The sequence below is a fragment of the Chrysochloris asiatica genome, unplaced genomic scaffold (genome assembly GCF_000296735.1).
Source record: "Chrysochloris asiatica unplaced genomic scaffold, ChrAsi1.0 scaffold00044, whole genome shotgun sequence".
Classification (NCBI taxonomy): Eukaryota; Metazoa; Chordata; class Mammalia; order Afrosoricida; family Chrysochloridae; genus Chrysochloris; species Chrysochloris asiatica.
Genome location: NW_006408562.1, coordinates 10,903,059 through 10,922,050, shown reverse-complemented (window position 1 = coordinate 10,922,050; position 18,992 = coordinate 10,903,059). Strand labels below are relative to the sequence as shown.

The 18,992-nt window shown below is 42.5% G+C and overlaps 1 protein-coding gene across 1 annotated transcript in view; it reads right to left on the bottom strand.

The window, feature by feature from the left end:
* The window catches only part of ATP10A (ATPase, class V, type 10A), a 220,974-nt gene that overhangs the window by 57,563 nt on the left and 144,419 nt on the right, over positions 1-18,992 (bottom strand). The window contains exons 8-10 of the mRNA XM_006861922.1: positions 11,716-11,933; positions 9,073-9,267; positions 5,990-6,548 (exon numbers count right to left, since the gene is read on the bottom strand). Coding sequence (XP_006861984.1) covers positions 5,990-6,548; positions 9,073-9,267; positions 11,716-11,933 — 972 coding nt within the window. The remainder of the gene's footprint in view (positions 1-5,989; positions 6,549-9,072; positions 9,268-11,715; positions 11,934-18,992) is intronic.

Below are 18,992 nucleotides of genomic sequence, written 5' to 3'. Positions count from 1 at the left end.
ACTAGTTCTGGGTCTAGCTCTTCAATTCTACTCCTTTTCCCTTTCAGCGTATTGTCCATTTCTGATATTCTATTATTAATCATTTGGACCTCTTTCTGTAAGTTTTGAATTGTTTCCAATGCTGTATCTATCTTATTTGATTGCTCCTTTAGTGCTTTCCTGACTTCTTTATTTTTCTCAGTGTTTATATATAAATTATATAATATCAATGTTTTGATGCATTTTAGAATCATTTTTCTGAATTCCTTCTCAGGCATTTCCAAAGCCTGCCCATCTTCCAATATGGAGTGCAGGTCTACTTCCAGCTCATTTGCCTCAGTCACTTTATCTCATTTCTGGACATGTGCTGATATGATCATCTGTTTCTGTGACCTTAATACTTAGATAAGTGTGCATCTTGGTAATTTTTTATGCTTTCTGATTGCCTCCAGGTAGATGTGATCTGGAGATGGGTTTCCCTTTTCACTCCTCTTCCTGAGAAATTTCAAGATGACACTGTTGGTCATTGTGATGTAACTCAGGATTTAATTTTTGGCCTATTTCCTTTTTAGTCTACTTGTCCCATTCCACAACCCCTATTCAGGCCTTTTTCCTAGTGATAAACACTTCAGGGCTGGCTGTGGCCATTTTGCACTGCTGTTTTGTTTTAGGTGGAAACTGTCATTTTAAATTTCAAGGAGATCTGTGCACATGTGTAGTAGAACCCTCTGGGGGTGGGGCCGGGGTGTCCACTCACTCCAGCACCCTCTCTAGTCACCAGAATGGTAGTGTGCAGACAGCAAAAGACCAATGAACAGAAACAAAAAATAGTGTGTTCACACCTTTATCTCTGTGGTTCTGTCATGCACCTACGGCTGCTCTGATCATTCCCCTGCTTGGTCTCACCTAAGATGGTGGCTTTGGGAGTAGCTGACCATCTTGGATTAGAAAACAATGGATTTCTTGCTTCTACTACAAATTCCCCTAGCTGTAAGCCTTCCAACCTTCTAAATATTTCTTTACATGTGATTCTGCTTTTAGCTAAGATCCATCTGATGTCAGCAATGATATCCCTCATTCTACGTCCTCTTCTGAATCAGGTTCAAACCTCTGGAAGTCCTCTGTCAACGTATGTTTGCATCCATTTCTGTACTGCCTGGAGTAAAACTTTACTTGCATGGAATATCAATGATACTGTCTGGTGATTTCCACATTCTGTTGGGTTACTTCTCTTTGAAATGGGCACAAATATGGATCTCTTCCAGTCAGTCGGGCAGATAGTTGTCTTTCAGATTTCTTGGCACAAATGAGTGAAAGCTTCTAGTGCTGCATCAGTTTGTTGAATGATTTCAGTTTGTATTCCATCAGTTCCCAGTGCCTTGTTCTTTGCTAATGCCTTCAATGCCCCCTGGACTTCTTTCTTCGGGATCATTGGCCTTGATCATATGCTGTCTCTTGAAATGGCTGAACATTGACTATATCTTTTTGGTACATGACTCTGTGTATTCCTTCCATCTTCTTTTGATGCTTTCTGCAGCATTCAATAATTTCCCCAGAGAATCCTTGAATACTGCAGGTTGAGGCTTGAGTTTTTTCTTCAGTTCCCTCAGCTTGAGGTTTTCTAAATGCCACATGTACCTACTCAGTTTTGTCACCATTATCTAAATGTCAGCAGATCATTAAATTTTTACTGAAGTTTCTTGTATTTCCTTCTTAAGTTTTTATTGTGAATTGAGAGAAAGTTTTCAGGGCAGATCATCAGTTCTACATTCAACAAATCAGACACTTTATTTCATTACAATGAATATAAACCCTTCCATGTACCATCAGTTGACAGTATTCCTCTCTATTCATTTTAGCTATTTTTTTTTCTTCCTCCAATCCTGATACCATGTTTTTCTTCATAGAACCCAGTTTCTCAGATTATTTGCTCAGCATACAGGTTGAATAAGTATGGTGAAAGAATACAACCTTGTTGCACACCTATCTTAATTTTAAAACATTCAGTGTTCCCATGTTCTGTTCAAACAACTGCCTCAAAGAACACAGCCTTCAATATGGATTACATCTAAATGTAAACAAAACAAAAATCCTCACCACTGGACCAATAAACAACATTCTTATCAGTGTGGGAAATATTGAAGTTGTCAAGGACTTCATTCTTTTTGGATCAACTATCAACACTCACAGAAGCAGCAGTCAAGAGATCAAACAACGTATTGCATTAAGCAAATCTGCTGCACAAGACCTTTTTAAAGTGTTGAAGAGCAAACATGTCAGCTTGAGGACTAAGGTGCGCCTGACCCAAGCCATGGTATTTTCAATGACCTCATATGCATGTGAAAGCTGGACAGTGAATAAGGAAGACCCTAGAAGAATTGATGCCTTTGAGTTATGGTGTTGGAGGAGAATATCGAAAGTGCCATGGGCTGCCAACAGAACCAATAGATCCATTTTAGAAGAAGTGCAGCCAGAGTGCTCCTTAGAGGCCAAGATGGTCAAACTTCGTCTCTCATACTTTGGACATATTGTCAGGAGGGAGCAGTCGCTGGAGAAAGCTATCATGTTTGGTAAGGTAGAGGGTCAGAGGAAAAGAGGAAGACCCCCAACGAGATGGATTGGCTAAGTGGCAGCATCGATGGACTCAAGTGTGGCAACAATAGTGAGGTTGGCCCAGGACTGGGCAATGTTTCGTTCTGCCGTGCATAAGGTCACTATGGGTCAGTACCGACTTGATGGCACCTAACAACAACAACAACAACAACCTTAAAGGAGCACTGGTAGCATAGTGGTTATGAGTTTGGCTGATAACAAGGTCAGCAGTTCGAAACTACCAGTTGTTCCACAGGAGAAAGATGAGGCTTTCTGTTCCCGTAAAGATTTACAGCCTCGGAAACCCTATACAGGGTCGCTATGAGTTGGAAACAACACCATGGCACACAACCACCACCTTCAATAAGGTTAGAGAAATTATTGCAGAACCAACCCACTGGGGGTACTCGGGAGACACCTCGGTCACTAGATTTATTGAATTGTTTCATCACTTACAAATAGCACACACCACTTCACATAGAAATTAAACAAAAAAAATCTGTTTTTTAAACATCTCTTCAATAAAATATATTTTTGGTTTTTAGTAGCCTTTGTGGAGTCTCTGGGGTGGCCTCCAGGGCACCTGATGAAACCATATCTTCTGCACCTTTGGGGACAGGGCCGGTTTGCTAGTCTGCCCTTTCCCATACATCTCTTAAACATAGAATCCACCTAAAGTAAATGCTAAATGGCTCGTGCATCTTGGATGTGGCACTTGTGAATACCTTCAGGACCATCCCAGGGCCTGCGTGGTTCAGCTACAGTCTCTGTCTGAAAAATCACCAGCATCCCTGAGTCTCTTGACTCTCTATTTGTCCACTGTTTACATGACTTTTATGTCAATCTTCCCAATCAAACAACTGTTTGAAAATGCCCAGAGGAAGATGGAGCTAGAAATCCAGGGTTTCTTTATACTAGGCTCCTAGCAATGTCATGACTTTAATAAGGTTAGCGTTACAGCAACGTCATCCGTCCACCCATGTGCAGCTACCTCATTATTGGTGATCAACTTTCTCCCAGGAATGACTGTTCCAGCTGTGTAGTGAGCAGAGGCATTGGCATAACAGGAAAGCTACCTGAGGGAAGGCATAGGGCAGGTGGGAGGCCTGCAGAGGTATGGGACTGGACTCTGTCAAGGGGAATGACTATGGGCAAGAGAAGGGAAGGGAGGTGCCGTTACTTCCCACGTGCCCCAAGGAGTTTGCAGACATATGGGGGACCCCCTATCCTGCAGCCACTGAATTAAGAGAGTCTGGGGGACTGCTGCTGACAGACTAGACTGTCGCTTACTGTCCCTTCCCTCCGGCACAGTTTCCATGATGTTCTTTCCACTCTGGCATACTGTGAGGAAAACAGGGCTCGTCTAATGAGCAGTTCATGAATTTATTCCCTTTAAATACATCTACTGTTTTGGTATGACCTAGTATTAAGGGGTGGGGTGGGAAGAGAGTGCTAAAATATTTTTTTCTTTAATGAAATAGTGAGAGTTTGGGATAAGATTCTTGTTTGGGTTTTGTTTATGAGTTTGACAATTTTTTACTCATTAAACAAATGTACTGTTTGGCAAAATAAGTTAGCAATTGTCATAGTCCCATTGGTTGCAGTGGAAGTGGGTATGTGTGCCCCTTTCTGCACGTTGCTTGATTTTACAGGCAGAACTAGTTCAGGTCTTTTATCTTATGCATCTCTTCCATATGGGGTTAGCATGAAACACAAAGGCCCATCACATTGTCTTTAATGCACAGCTACAGGCTAGAACTGAGTCTCTGAGAGATACTTAAGGTTAAAGTCCTTGGCTGCTGCTAACGGAAAGGTTGGAGGCTCAAGTCCACCCACAGAAGCTTTCTAAGAAAGTGCTAGTGATCTATCTCTGAAAGATCATTCGAAACACTGCAGAGCACAGTTCTACTTGGACTCACATTGTGGTGTCAGAAATGGAATGGATTAGAGAGCTAGCTACTTCTGTGTGGGTGGCTGAGAACAGCTGGAATTATTGCAGCAGACTGGAATCTACTTGGATCACTGCCATAATGTTTTTCTTTTGTAAGGATGTAAATGAAAATAGAATTTTCGAATAAATCCTCTTGGAATGCAAAGTAGGCCCTTTAATTATGTTCTGTGTTCTCTCTGGGAGAGGAAAATCCTGCCATCCATTAGGAAAGGTCTCCCAATCTACTTGCAGATATCAATGTGTAAATTTAGCTTAGTTGCCTTTTGCAGGGCACAGTCCTGTGATGAGAAAATGAATGGCCCCTTGCAAAGCTCCCCAATGCCCCTCCCTTTAGTCTGTCGTCCCCCCCACCCCACCCCCACCGGCACACCGGTGTTACTCCCTCATTCTGTTCCAGGCTTAAGGAAGGGTTTATGCGTGCAGTGGTTTTCACAATGGGTTGTATTGTTTCTCGGATAAGGCATGATAGGGGTGCCAGGCAGTTGTAACCCACCAGGGTCATCACCAACGTGTCCACAGCACTCTCCCTTCCCCCCACTTTCTTCTCCCAGAGGTGGGATGTGCAGCCCTCCTGTCTCCCCAAAAGAAAGAAGACTTCTTCACCAGTGCTGGCCTACAGAGAGGAATGAAATGTCAGCTTTCTAATGCCTGTATTCCAAACCCAAAGTGACATGGAACTGTAATACATAGATGAGCCCCACGAGGCATGGTTATGCCTGAGCTAGTGCAAAGGATGGGAAGGAGGTCAGAAATCCCAATTTTAGGTCCCCTGCTATGGCCTGAGGAAGTGCTACCAATAGGCAAAAAGCCATGACAAGGGCCTCGAAGCTGCCCTCAGGGAGAGGAAGGAACCTTTCTGGTCAAAGTTACTTAGCCTTCATTAATCAGATTTAAAACCTTATGTTAGTCTTCACCCCCAGTGATTTCAAACACTATTTTAGTTTGGGGTCCGGTGAATCCTCACCCCAACTGTTTTCTAGTCCAACCTTTGGTGGTGGTTGTGGTGGTTATGTGCCATGGAGTCAGTTCCTACCCATAGCGACCCTGTACAGGGTTTCTGGGGCTGTTAATCTTTACAGGAGCAAAAAGCCTCATCTGTCTCCCGCGGAGCAGCTGGTAGCTTCGAACTGCTGACCTTGAGGTTCACAGCCTGATTCGTAACCACTAAGCTACCAGAGCTCCTTACCTTAAACAGCGTCCAACCCTTAAGCAGAGGAAATTATGATATAGAGAAGCCAGGTAATTCTCTGCCAGATTCTGCATCATAAACCCACGGATGACTCAGGCTTCCAGTTGTCCTCGAGTTAACAAACGAATGACCCCATTCGTGTCAGGGTTTTCAGTAGCTGATTCTTTGGAAGTAGGCCATTAGGTACCTCGGCACATTCCAACCGCAAACCAAACGATTCTGACTGTACATCCCCCCGTGGGAAGGAACTGGGAGGGTGCCAGCCTGCGAAACGGTACCTGAGGTGCACGGAATCAGGAGATCCATGACCGCAGAGTCGGCGCCTTTGGTGTACACGTTGATTTCATCGGTGAGCGGGTGCCGGATGACCACGGACATCCTTTTGCGGATGGAGTCAAAGCTGAGCGTGTGCAGCAGCTCAAAGGTGAGCCTGCCTAGATGCGGCAGCTCCACGCACACCTGGTCTGGCAGGCGGTCCACCAGCGCACAGTTGTAGGCGCGCGCTGCGTACACCAGCGCTGCCTCGTCCGGGCTTTCGGCCTCATAGCGCAGCTCGCGCTCCTCCTGACAGCCCAGCGCCCAGCTCGCTGCTGCCTGGCTGCGAATGCCGTTGCCGGTGACATCGGGCCCAGGCGGGCCCAGGCGCTGCTCTAGCTGGAGCAGAGCACTATCACTAGACAGAGAAGACATGAAGTTGGAGTCTGACTTGTTGGCTGACCTGCTGGTGGGCAGGTTCCCGATGCTGCTGCAGCCCAAGGCTAAGCGGCTGGGCGTGAACCTGCGGAGAAAGTCCTCGATTGTCTTCACAGGGGACTTGAGCTCTAACTGCACACTCACCTGGAAGAGAGACAGTCAGGGGGCGGGTGAAGGAATCATCTTGCCACCGGGCCCCAAGATGTGTTCTGCAAGCACAAGATGCTGTCTCAGCATCCCTGTAAGAGCGCCAGCAAACCACCAGAGCCGGCGCTCCTTTCTGTAAATGCGTGCTCTGTATACTTTATGGGCACATTTTCTGTGAACCTGACATTGCTATAATAAAAACCAGTGGCCAAAAATGCACAGAGTTTTCAACAGCTGATTTCTTAGTAGATTACCAGGACTTTATTCTGAGGCACCTCAAGTGTATTTGAGCCCCTCAAGTGTATTTGAGCTCCCAGTTTTTCAGTTAGCAGTCAACAATTTGCTTTACCCTGTAACTAACTCCCTAAGAAATATTGTATTTTAAAAAAGTTATACAATATTCATTCTCACAGCAAGGTCAGCAGTTCGAAACTACCAGCTATTCCACAGGAGAAAGATGAGGCTTTCTGCTCCCGTAAAGATTTACAGCCTCGGAAACCCTGTACAGGGTCCTTATGAGTCGGAACCGACTCCACGGCACATAACAACAACAACAACAACAACAACAACAACTCCCTAAGAAATAGTTTATTTTAAAAAAGGTTATACAATATTCATTCTCTTAGGATGCAATTGTGAGAGTAGATACAAGTCAGACTTCCAACTGATGCAAAGCAGTATGGGGTTGGCGACACCCATTCATGCTGTTCTTGACCCAAGTATCCTTTTGCCTTCATAAGAAATTTGGAGGAAGGCTCACTGTGCCTGACACAGAGGGTCATGGCCTGGGGCTAGGCTAGCCCTGAGGGTCCTGCAATGCAGTCCCACTGACTCTGCCATCCTGAAGGTGGAGCTCACCTGTATGTAGGTGGCAGGTTCCCAATGCTGCTGCAGCTCAAGGCTACCTGTATGTAGGGCAGCATGTGCTCTGAGGCATCTTTAATTGCAGGAGATCCTGGGCAATTAGATTTTCTGTTCCCTAAACAGAACTCAAGCATGGGGTGGGAAGGTGGTGGTCTCCAGCCCATACCAATGCTACGTATGTGATCTTTTACTCACTTCTAATCCTAACATTAAGGAGCTCTGGTAGTGTAGTGGTTACGAATTCATTTACATCGACTGACTGTATTTAAAGGAGATCACTCTCAATAAGGAGCTCTGGAAGCGTAGTGGTTACGAATCGGGTTGTGAACCTCAGCATCAGCAGTTCGAAACTACCAGCTGTTCTGTGGGGAAAGATGAAGCTTTCTGCTCCCGTAAAGATTTACATCCTCAGAAACCCTGTATAGGGTCGCTATGAGTCAGAACCGACTCCACGGCGGCACATAACAACAACAACCCTCAATAATGTAGTGAGCCTTATCCAAATTGTCAAAGGCTTTAAGATTACAAGTGAAGGGTTCTTGGAGAAGAAGACTGCAACATTTTGCCTGCATTTCCAGCCTTTCTACAGATTTCAGACTTGCCAGTCCCATAGCCACATGTCTCTGAAGCACTCTGACTGATACTCTGTGGTAAGTGAGTGACCTGGGTCCTCAGTAGGCCAGTGAGGCAGGAGCGGAAGCATAGGGGGACTGTCTACTGCTGGAAACAGAAAAGGTAGGGTTCACTTTATACCCTCCTCTGATACCTCCCATCTCCCCATGTGAAGGCTGGCTGAAAGGGGCTGACTCAGAGGCTGGAGAGGGGATCAGGACAGGCCTGCAGCTCACAGCCATCACAGGGACCTTTGATTTTTCCTATTTAAGGTGGCCTGGCCTGTGAAGTACGCCACCATTCTTCTCTGCACCACCCTTACACACTGGCCGACCCATAGAAGACTTTCTGAGGGTATCTTCATGCATAAAAAAGCCTTTAAAAAGGTAAAAAGTCATTTTTTTTCAGAGAGAAATTTAATGTTGCAACAAATAAAAGTAACCTGAAAATTAGTATATTTCTACTGCCATAAGTGAACTGAGACTGTGTCTTAGTCCCTGTGCCTTTATTAGCATCAAATACCCTACGTGCCATACTCTGCATGAAGCATGTTCCCTGAGTTCTCCCCACAGACCACAGCACAAACTAGAAGAATGAGGCACAGGGAAGGTGCCTGGAGTCACCCAGCTGGTCAGCTGGTCACGACCTGAGACCTGGTGTTTCCTGAGTCTGGGCTCCGAGCCCTGGTCCCATGCTCCCTCTTGTGTGTCTGAGACCTTGTGGAGCAAAGGCTAGGATGGGACTATGTGTCAAACCAGCCATGGCTTCACAAGGTCCCTGCATTCCCTCGCTCGCTGTCTTTCATCCCAGCTCTGGTGAGCAGCCCAGCCTATGTGTCCTCTCCAGTTTTGCCCCAATTCTGCACCGTGCCCACCTGCAACATGCAGTGATACCACTGGACCACGGTACCATATGCCCCCATGTTAAACTCTCTCTCGAGGCTGTGCTGAGCAGGGTGCCATATGTATGCACAGGAGCTCATTTCCAGGAAGGGCTGGGAAGGGTTGGGAGGGCAAAGGTGGTGGCGATGGTTCCCTGCACTTGCCTTCTGCCGTGGCTGGTCAGGGGATGTGACAAGCACCGTGTTGCAGATGGTGAGAGCAATGAAGAAGTCAAACACATCGGAGAGCTCAGGTGGAAGTTGGGTTAGCAGATGTTCCTGGTGTCGCGCAGTGGCCAGGTACTGGTCACATTTGCTCACCTTCTCAAAGAGCTTGGGATCAGGAATGATGTCTTTCTCCTGTGAGGACACGGAGCAGAGTATGGGTAAGCCTGACCAAGGACTCGACCACATTTCTTGGTGCTTGACTTAACTTTGTGATGCAAATAGGCCTTTTCCTCACATAAACAGCTATACATGTAATGCGTCATTTTACAGTTATAAACTTCTATAATTTTTGTATGGCAATATATAACATGTATAAAGATAAATATTTACCTTCTTACAATATAAAATATACACGTTCTTATTATAATATAAGAAGTCTGGTGTGGCACTGTGGGTTAATGCACTGGACTGCAAAGTCGATTTGAACTGCAAGATCGGTGGTTCAAACTCACCAGCCGCTCCTTGCTATGCAGGGTCACTATGAGTTGGAACAGACTTGGTGGGACTTAACAACAGAAACATAAAGTAAAGCATTTAAGAATATTATCAAAAAATAAGGTTTCATATGCTAGAAAAATTTGCAAAATTTAGAGAATATGGATAACCAAGCTGTGTCACACTGCTCTACACACTAACTAGTTTTTGAGAAACATGCTTCTGTTTCCTGTTAGTCTTTTTCATATACATTTAAATTTTACATAGTTAAAATATTTTATACACAAATTGATAGCTTTTATTTTCCCTATGCCTTTAAAAAGTTATTTAAAACCACATCTTTTAAAATGGAAGCCTCATCATTTATTTGGCCATTCAGTGGACATTTAAGTCTCATTCACAGTTTTAATATTATAAACACCACACTGATAAACTTCTCTGCACATAAATCTTTGACTGAATCACTAAATCTAGGTCAGAGTTTGAATCTTTCCAATAAGGTGACTATAGCAATAAAGCAAGTTATGTGGTGCTGGGGGTTAATGTGCTGGACTGCAAAGTCGGTTTGAACCACAAGGTCGACAGTTGAAGCTCACCACCTGCTCCTTGGAAACCCTAGACAGGGTCACTATGAATCAGAAACGACTCAACGGCACTTAGCAACAACAACATAGTCTAGAAAGTGCATGGTATCATTACGAAATAAATGGAAATCTCATGAGGTTTATCAAAATGTAACACAGAGACACACAGAGAACACGTGCTGTTGGAAAAATGGTACTAATAGACTTGCTTGAGGCAGGCTTTCCACAAATCATCAATTTGTAACAACAACAACAACAAGAAAAACACAGTTATGACGCAAAGAGCAATAAAATGAGGTGTGCCTGTACTCTTGACCCATATTGCTAAATTGCTGCCAGAAAACTTATCTCAACACATCCTCCCTCCTCCCCAGTGTGAGCACCCCCTCCTAGTGCCCTGAACATTTGCACCAGCAGCACCCACAATTCCAGATCACCTTGGTTTTAGTGGCAGTTTCTATATAGGTTTGAACCCACTGCCTTCAAGTCGATTCTGACTCATAGTAATTCTATAGGAGAAAGCGGAACTGCCTGCCTTTTAGGGTTTGCAAGACTAAATTTTGAAAGCAGACAGCCTCATTCTTCTGTAGAAAGATTGGTAATTTGAACTGCCAACCTTGCCAACACTTCACCCATTGTGCCACTAGGGCTTCTTTATATGGGTTTATAAAAAACAATAAAGAAAACAAACCCACTGCTATTGGGTTAATTCTGACTCATAACAACCTTATAAAAGGTTTCTAAACTGTGAATCTTTAGTGGGGCAGAAAACTTGTAGGCTAAGTGCTGGACCGCTAACCTCAGGGTTGGTAGTTCAAGCTCACCAGCCATTCTGTGGGAGAAAGAGGCTTTCTGCTTCCATAGATTACAGCCTCAGAGACCCTGTACAGGGTTAGTATGAGTCCGAATTGATGGCACGGGATTGGGTTTATATAGCTTTGTTGTTGTGAACAGCCATCGAATCAGTTCTGACTCACAGTGATCCACTATAGGATTGCCCAGAGCGGCTGGTGGGCTTAGAACAGCAGCCACTACACAGTGAACAAAACGGATTTTACCCATCTGTTGTTAAGACATTTTAGAACCAAAAAGAATTCTTAGAGATCACTCATTTCTGAGGTTGTCCATAATGTTTGGGTTGCTGTCAAAGTCAGGAAGAATGAAGGGTTACTACTTGTGGGTTCACCTAATTAGACATGTTTTTGTTTGGGTCTACTTTCTTATCACCTTTCTGACCATCTTGTTCTGAGGTTTCAGCCATATATTTGACAGGATAGACTCTTTCTCTCAGTGTCCCTGCGTGGCTCATTGGCAGCCACCACCCTTAGAAGCCTTGGTCAGTGTTTTGGGAAAGACACAATTGTGTGGAGAACGTATTAGACAGAAAAAAGTACTGTGTATTAAGTCGTGGACAACAAGCCAAACTTGTCTCGCTCATTTTCAATCTGAAATACAGATCCTCTAATGAAGAAAACAGCAGTGGAAGTGGTACTGAGAGGCCAGTCCGGGCCCAGGCATGGGCAAGCTGCAGTCCTATCTGGCCCTAGGCTGTGCCACTCACCATGGGGCTGCTGAAGGCTGTGTGTCTAGATAGCACATTGGCTCTCTTGGCCTCGGCCCAGCTTCCTGTTCGTCGGTGCGACCTGGTGCTCTGGACCCTGTGTGGGACTCGCATACTCTGATGGCCCCCGATGCTGCTGTGCAGGGACAGGGAGGCACTCCGAGGCACCACCTCCTCTTCTTCTGAGTCTGCCTCCTGGTACATGGCCAGGCGCTGGGCTATGGGGAAAAGGATATGATAAGACACAAGGTATGTGGAGGAAAGCAGAGGGGCGCTGAGACCCTGTGCTGTTGGATCCAGTTAAGATAGTTTGTTCATCACAAATAAGAAACCATGAGATTTCTTAGAAGGTTCTCTTACTGTTAGTAAGAAGTTTCTCTTATTCTTACAAGTTTCTTTTCTTTTTTCAAGTTTTTATTGTGAACTGAGTGACAGTTTACATGGGAGAACATCAGCTTTACACCATCATTTCATTGCAATGATTAGAATCTTCTCTGTGCATCATCATTCAAGAGAATTTGCTTCCATTCCCTCTTTTTTTTTGGGGTGGTGGTGGTGGTGGTGGTGGTGGTGGCTGGGAGGAAGTACACAGAAACACTCAGAAATATATAATAAATCAAACCACCAAGGGGCACATTTTACAAGCCTGCCTCCTGGCCACCAGCACCCAGTCCCTCTCTTTCCATGAGTCTAGAGTCCTCAGCTGCTCTATCTCTTCATGCTCTATCTCTGCCTTCATCTCTGGTGTTGCTGCTTCTCTGGATAGGGTCAAACACACCACTTGCGTTCTTCTCCCTTAATGGTCCTAGGGTCCTCTGTTTCTGGACTGTAAGATTAACTACTTCCTTGTTTTTGTTACAAAACTTCTACCTTTACAGTTGTGACAATCACAATTAGTCATGATAACAATTACTGACTACTGAATCATAAGAATCTTATCCCCATCTTTTTTTACCAGACCCATCTAGACATGATGAAAACTATTTGGTGGGGACTCTATAGTCCCCTGTATACTCTTAAACTAAACTCCCTCTTGAAAACTGGTAAGCCAGTCACTTCATGCCTTTATCGCCCCCTCATTTTAGGTAGTCAATGTTTAAGTTAAGTTGCCCATCCCTATCTACTCTGTATACAGAAGGGATAGGATTGATACTTGATGTGAAGACTCATTCCCTCTCAGTTGGTACTTTGAGCTATTACATCCATAGTTATAGGTTAAGTTCATCAAATTGCAGCAATTTACCCTTGTTTCCTCTATCAAAAATTGTTTTTTTAAAAAAAATCTTCCTCTAGTTGAGTTCTGATTATCAAGCCATAGAAGCTAAGTCAAAGGGGTATTATCTGCAAATTTGGGCATTCTTGTGCATCTCCTCACTCTCAGCTCTAGCTCTCTGTGGCTTTGTCTTTGTCCATGGGCTCAGGAGTCCCCAGGTCTCACCATACTTCAGATCAAGCAGCCCTACCTCTTCTATCTCTCATATCCAGGTTAACAGGAGTCTATGGAACGTGGTTGAAGTCAGCCTACTTCTTCTTTGCTGCCTTTCTCCCCCTTCCACTCACCAGTAGACCAACATGGTGGCCAGCAAGCTTACATGTTCCCTGCTTGTATGTTCCCTTTGAGTTTCAGTCTTGGAGGGGAGCACAACTTTCTTAAGAAGCTCTGTAGCAGGTCCAGCATAGGTGTAGATCATGATACAGGATATGAAAGGGACAGCAGAGTACCCAAGATGCCAGGAGCACCATCATGGAGTCTGTCTGCCATGCAAACAGTATTCCTGCAGGCCTGCACTGTGGGCTCTGCCTTCCTACTCATCACCTCTTTAGAGGAGACAAATGCACTCAAGACGGGGAAGTCACTTGTTCCTGCACACAAAGCTAAGCACTGTGAAAGCAGTATTCCAGCTCAGGAGTTTCCAATTCCAGCAGTAGAAATGAAAGCAGAGAGGGAGTGAGAAAGGTGGGGGTGGGGGTGGGGCAGGATGGAGAGCAAAAGAAGGAGGGAGGGAGTAAGGACAGCGAAGGAAGGCATGGGGAGAAGGAGACCAGGGAAGTGGGCTAGATAGAACACCTTATTTTGGGTGGGAAATGAAACACTGAACAAAGGGCCCAAGTTTCTATGCCTCTGCTTAATACAACTGCTTTCATTTTATAAGGAAGAAGTTAATGGATGCCATGATAATTCTGGCTTTTACAAAATTCATAAAAAATCTCATGTTTCTAACAGGTCCTCCTCTTCAAGTGCTTCTAAATAGCATTTTCCTAACAATCCGTTCACCATCCCCCATTTTACATTGACTTGTGTTTTTGTAGTATGGTTTCTTTTGGGTTCTACGATGCTGCTGCAGAAAGGAAATGACTCTGGTGGAGAGTGAGGTACCTCTCTGGCAGTGCTGTGTGGCACAGGTTCCTTATCACAGCACCTTTCCTATTGCTGGGCAATGGCTCCAGTCACACCACGGCTTATGAAGCTCAGACGCAGAAGATGATGGTAGATGAGGAATCACTTTTCTGCTCTGCAAACTTCAGAGGTGTATCAGAGGGTGTGGGGGCCCTGTAGCGCTAATTCTGGCACATGGAATCAGGTGTGGCCTGCTCCAGACCTGCAGAACGGGTTCTAGCAAGCCCTGGACTAGCAGAACCTCTACCCCTCAGCTGTCCTCTGGGATGAAAATACCCTGACCCCCTGCAGCTGCTGTGGGATCTGCATGAACTACTTCCAGATGGGGTGCCTAGAGCAGACAACACCTACAGAAACTCCACTTAGGGCTGAGAGGGCTACCTTCTCATCCTTTACCCACCCAAGAGGTGAGGTCCTTGGCTGGAAGGAGAGCCCAGAATTTTCAGCTCTCTGTGTCGGGCACCTGCTCTGGTTTTTTCTTTCATTGCTTTTGTTTGTTTCTTCTTTCCTACTCTTCTTCCTCTCTCTTGCTTTCTATAATTTCTGTCTCCAGTTTCATTTTGTGTACTTTATTTCTGTTTTGCTTTCTTAATCACTGCTGCTGCTTCTTTATTTTTCTCATTGTTTGTCTCTACTACTGCCAGGTCCTTTTTACTCATTCCTGTCCCTAACTGTGTTTAGTGCTTTTTCTTTCTTTTCACTTTATCTCTATTTTTAAAATTTCCCCACTTTGGGTTTTGTATTCTTCTCTAGCTGTTGTTGGCTTTTTTCTTCTTCTCTACTGTTTTATTTTTTAACTGCTGTTTGCTTGCTTGTTTCTTTTCCTTCTCTCTTGTGTGTGTGTTGTATCTTCTTGACTCATATGACAGATCACTCATTGGGCAATAACAAATACTAGCTGCTATACACAGGATCAATGAAAACAACCATGATCAGCTAAATCCATCCAAACTGAACTGCAAAAATAGCAAACAGAGAACAGTGCACAAGCTCATCCCCTAATCACACCCACTAAAGGCAGTGGTGAGTGCCTAAGAATACACCAACATACAATCATCAAATTAAAACAAATACACCAACACCACAATATCTTGAAAGCAACAGACAATTTCTGGTCACCCGAAGAAACAAGACAGAGTGGCTCAAACAAGTGACCAAGAGACAGAGCTAGAAAATATTTTTGAGGGAAAAATGACATTGGAATTGCATGAAAAATAATTCAAGAGGATGATATTTAGGTACTTCCAAATGGTTGACAGAAAGGTCCAGGAGAACAAGGAAGAATTCACTAAAACACTACAGGATCAATCAAACAAAATGATACGGGATTGGAGATAATACAAAACCTTCAAATAGAAATGTAGAAGATCAGTACTAAGATTTCCAAGATGGACAATATATTAAAAGGGCAATGGAGTGGATTCGAATCAGTGGAAGCCTGAATTAATGAGGCTGAATCTCTCAATATTAGTATGTTAGAAAAAAAGGAAGGAAAAAATCTGTAAGATTTCACATAGGAAAAACATGAAGAGGAATAACTTATAGGTGATTGGAAAACCAAAATAGGAAGAAAAAGCTCAGAAAAGATAGTCAAAGAGCTATTGGAAGAAAATGACCCTGACAACATGAAAGATGAGAACATAAGCATTCAAGAAGCTGAATGAATGAACCTCAGGCATGACAGACCCCAAAAGAAAATCACCAAGACATATAATAATCAAACTCTCTAAAATCAAAGACAAGGAAAGAATCCGGTAAGCACATAGGGAAAAAGGAAAAGTTACCTACCATGGAGAACTAATAAGATTAAGCTCTGGTTTCTCAATAGAACCCAAGCAGACAAGAAAGTAATGGGGGAGACATATACAAAACTCTGAAGAAAGAAATTCCCCACCAAGAATTATATGCCCACCAAAAATTATGATGGCAAAATTAAAATATTTCCAGATAAACAGAAATTAAAGGAATTTGTAATAACCTGGCCATTTTTACAAAACAATATGAGATGAAGTCTTATTGACTGAGAACCAACAATAGTAGACAAAAACCTGAGACTGATATACACAGCAACACCACCCAGAATTCAAACCAGATATTGAGATATCCACAGTAAAATAGACCTATAGGAATGGAAATAGGGAACAAGCTATATCAATTCATAAGGAAGAAAACTACAAAGTAAAAAGCAGGAAAGGTATAGTTATAGAACTTTCAAATGGTGAGAAACTCAAGTAGATTTAAAAATTAAACAGACTATTTTAAACTGAGGAAGAAATGAACAAATTACAGGTTAACCTCAAAGAAAATGATCAGACCTTCACTTCAAATTAAGAAAAGGGAAAACCATGAAGATTTAACAAACATTAAAACAAAAGCAATGAAGATTCTGACAAAAAAAAACACACACACAAGTAAAATGAACTCAATACAGAAAATTATGTGGAACAAAGAAACCAGCTGTACCCTCAAAAACAAAAACGAAAACAACGCTTAGCAAAATGACTGTAATCAATTCATGCCTATCAATAGTTAAACTTAATGTCAACATATTAAATGTACTGGTCAAGGGACAGGGTAGCATAATAGATAAGTAAACAGGATCCTTCAATACACTGTCTACAAGAGACACACCTTACATACAAATACAAAAATGGATTAAAAATCAAAGGGTGGTAGAAAATGTATCAAGCTAATAGCAATAAAAAAATGAGAAGGAGTGGCAATATTAATTTCTGATAAAGCATACTTTAAGGTAAAAACCAGCATAAGAGACAAAGAAGAAAATTATTTCATGATTAAAGGGTCAATTGAACAAGAAGACATAACAGTAATAAAGATCTATGCTTCCAATGAAAGATCCTCAAAATATATAAATTAAACTTTAAGAAAATTGAAGAAAGAAATACAAGGAGATTTTAATACACCATTTTCGAATAAGGAAAGAATAACTAGAAAGAAACTCAGATATAGAAGAACTAACAACATAATTAGCCAAGTTCATTTCAAAGTTTTATACAGAACACTCAATCCAACAAGAGCATAGTACACATTTTTTTCCAGGGCACATGGAATATTCTCCAGATTAGAACGTATGTTAGGCCACAGAGAAAGTCTCAATACATTTTAAAACATCAAAATACTACAAAGCATCTTTTAAGATCATAATACTATAACATTAGGTATCAACAATAGACAGATTAAGGATAGAAAAATTAAATATATGGAAACTGAAAAATGCCCTCCTTAAAAGTACTGGGTAATAGAACAAATAAAAAATGAAATAAAAAAATGCCTGAAATCAAATGAGAATGAAAACACAACATATGAAAACTTTTGGGAAACAGCAAAAGCAGTGCTTAGAGGGAAACTTATAATACTAAATACATACATCCAAGAAGTAAAAAGAACCCAAATCAACACATTACTATAACATCTCCAACAACTAGAAAAAGAGCAGTAAAGTCAGCCTACAGTCATCAGAAGAAAAGAAATAATAAAGATTAGAGCAGAAATAAATGAATTAGAAACAGAAAAACAATAGGAAGAATCAACAAGACAAGAAGTTGGTTCTTTGAAAGGATTAATAAAATTGACAAACCATTGCAAATCTCACAAAAGAAAAAAAAGGAGAAAGTGCAAATAACACACGTAAGAAACAATATGGGTGATGTCACAACAGAACCAACAGAAATGAAAAGTATAATAGCAGAATACTATTAAGAATTTTACTCCAACTAACTACCAGCTGTTTTGTGGGAGAAAGATGAGGCTTTCTACTCCCGTAAAGATTTACAGCCTCGGAAACCCTGTACAGGGTCGCTATGAGTCGGAACCAACTCCACGGCACATAACAACAACAACAATTTGAAAATCTAGATGTAATGGATACATTTATAGAAAAACACAGCCTACCTAAACAAACACAGAATGAAGTTAAAAACTTGAGTAGACCTATAACTAAAGAAGACATTGATCAGGTCGTTAAAAAAACTGATAACAACAGAAAAGAATGGTTCCAGATAGCTTTACTGGTGAATTCTACCGCGAAGAGCTGACACCATTTCTACTCAAACTATGCCATAGCATAGAAAATAATTGAGAACTCCTGAACACATTTTATGAAGAAAGTATACCCCTCATACCAAAACCAGGCAAAGACATCACTAAAAAGAATAAGGAGCTCTGGTAGCTTAGTGGATATGAATTGGGCTGCTAACCTCAAGGTAAGCAGTTCGCCACTACCAGCTGTTCTGCAGGAGAAAGATGAGGCTTTCTGCTCCTGTAAAGATTTACAGCCTTGGAAACCCTGTGCAGGGTCACTATGAGTCAGAACCGACTTCAAGGTACTTAACAACAACAACATTCCTCATGAACATAGGTGCAAAAATTCTTAACAAAATTCTAGCCAAAAGAATTCAATGACATATCAAAAAAGTAATACATCATGACTGAACGGGATTCATACCAAGGATCAAAGGATGCTTCAGTATTAGAAAAGCAATCAACACAATTCACCACATTAAAAAAACAAAGGACAAGAACCACATCATTGTGTCGATTGATGGAGTAAAGGCATTTGACAAAATCCAATATCCATTCCTAATAAAAACACTCAACAAAACAAACATTGAAGGGAAATTTCTCACCATAATTATGGGCATATATACAAATCCATATTTGTGCCCATTCCATAGAGAAGTGACCCAACGGAATGCAGAAATCATCAGAGAATCTCTTTGATATCCCATGCAAGTAAAGTTTTACTAAAGGTAATATAGAAACAGCTGCAAGCATACATTGACACAGAACTTCCAGAGGCTCAAGCCGGATTCAGAAGAGGCTGTGGAATGAGGGATATCATTGCTGATGTCCGATAGAA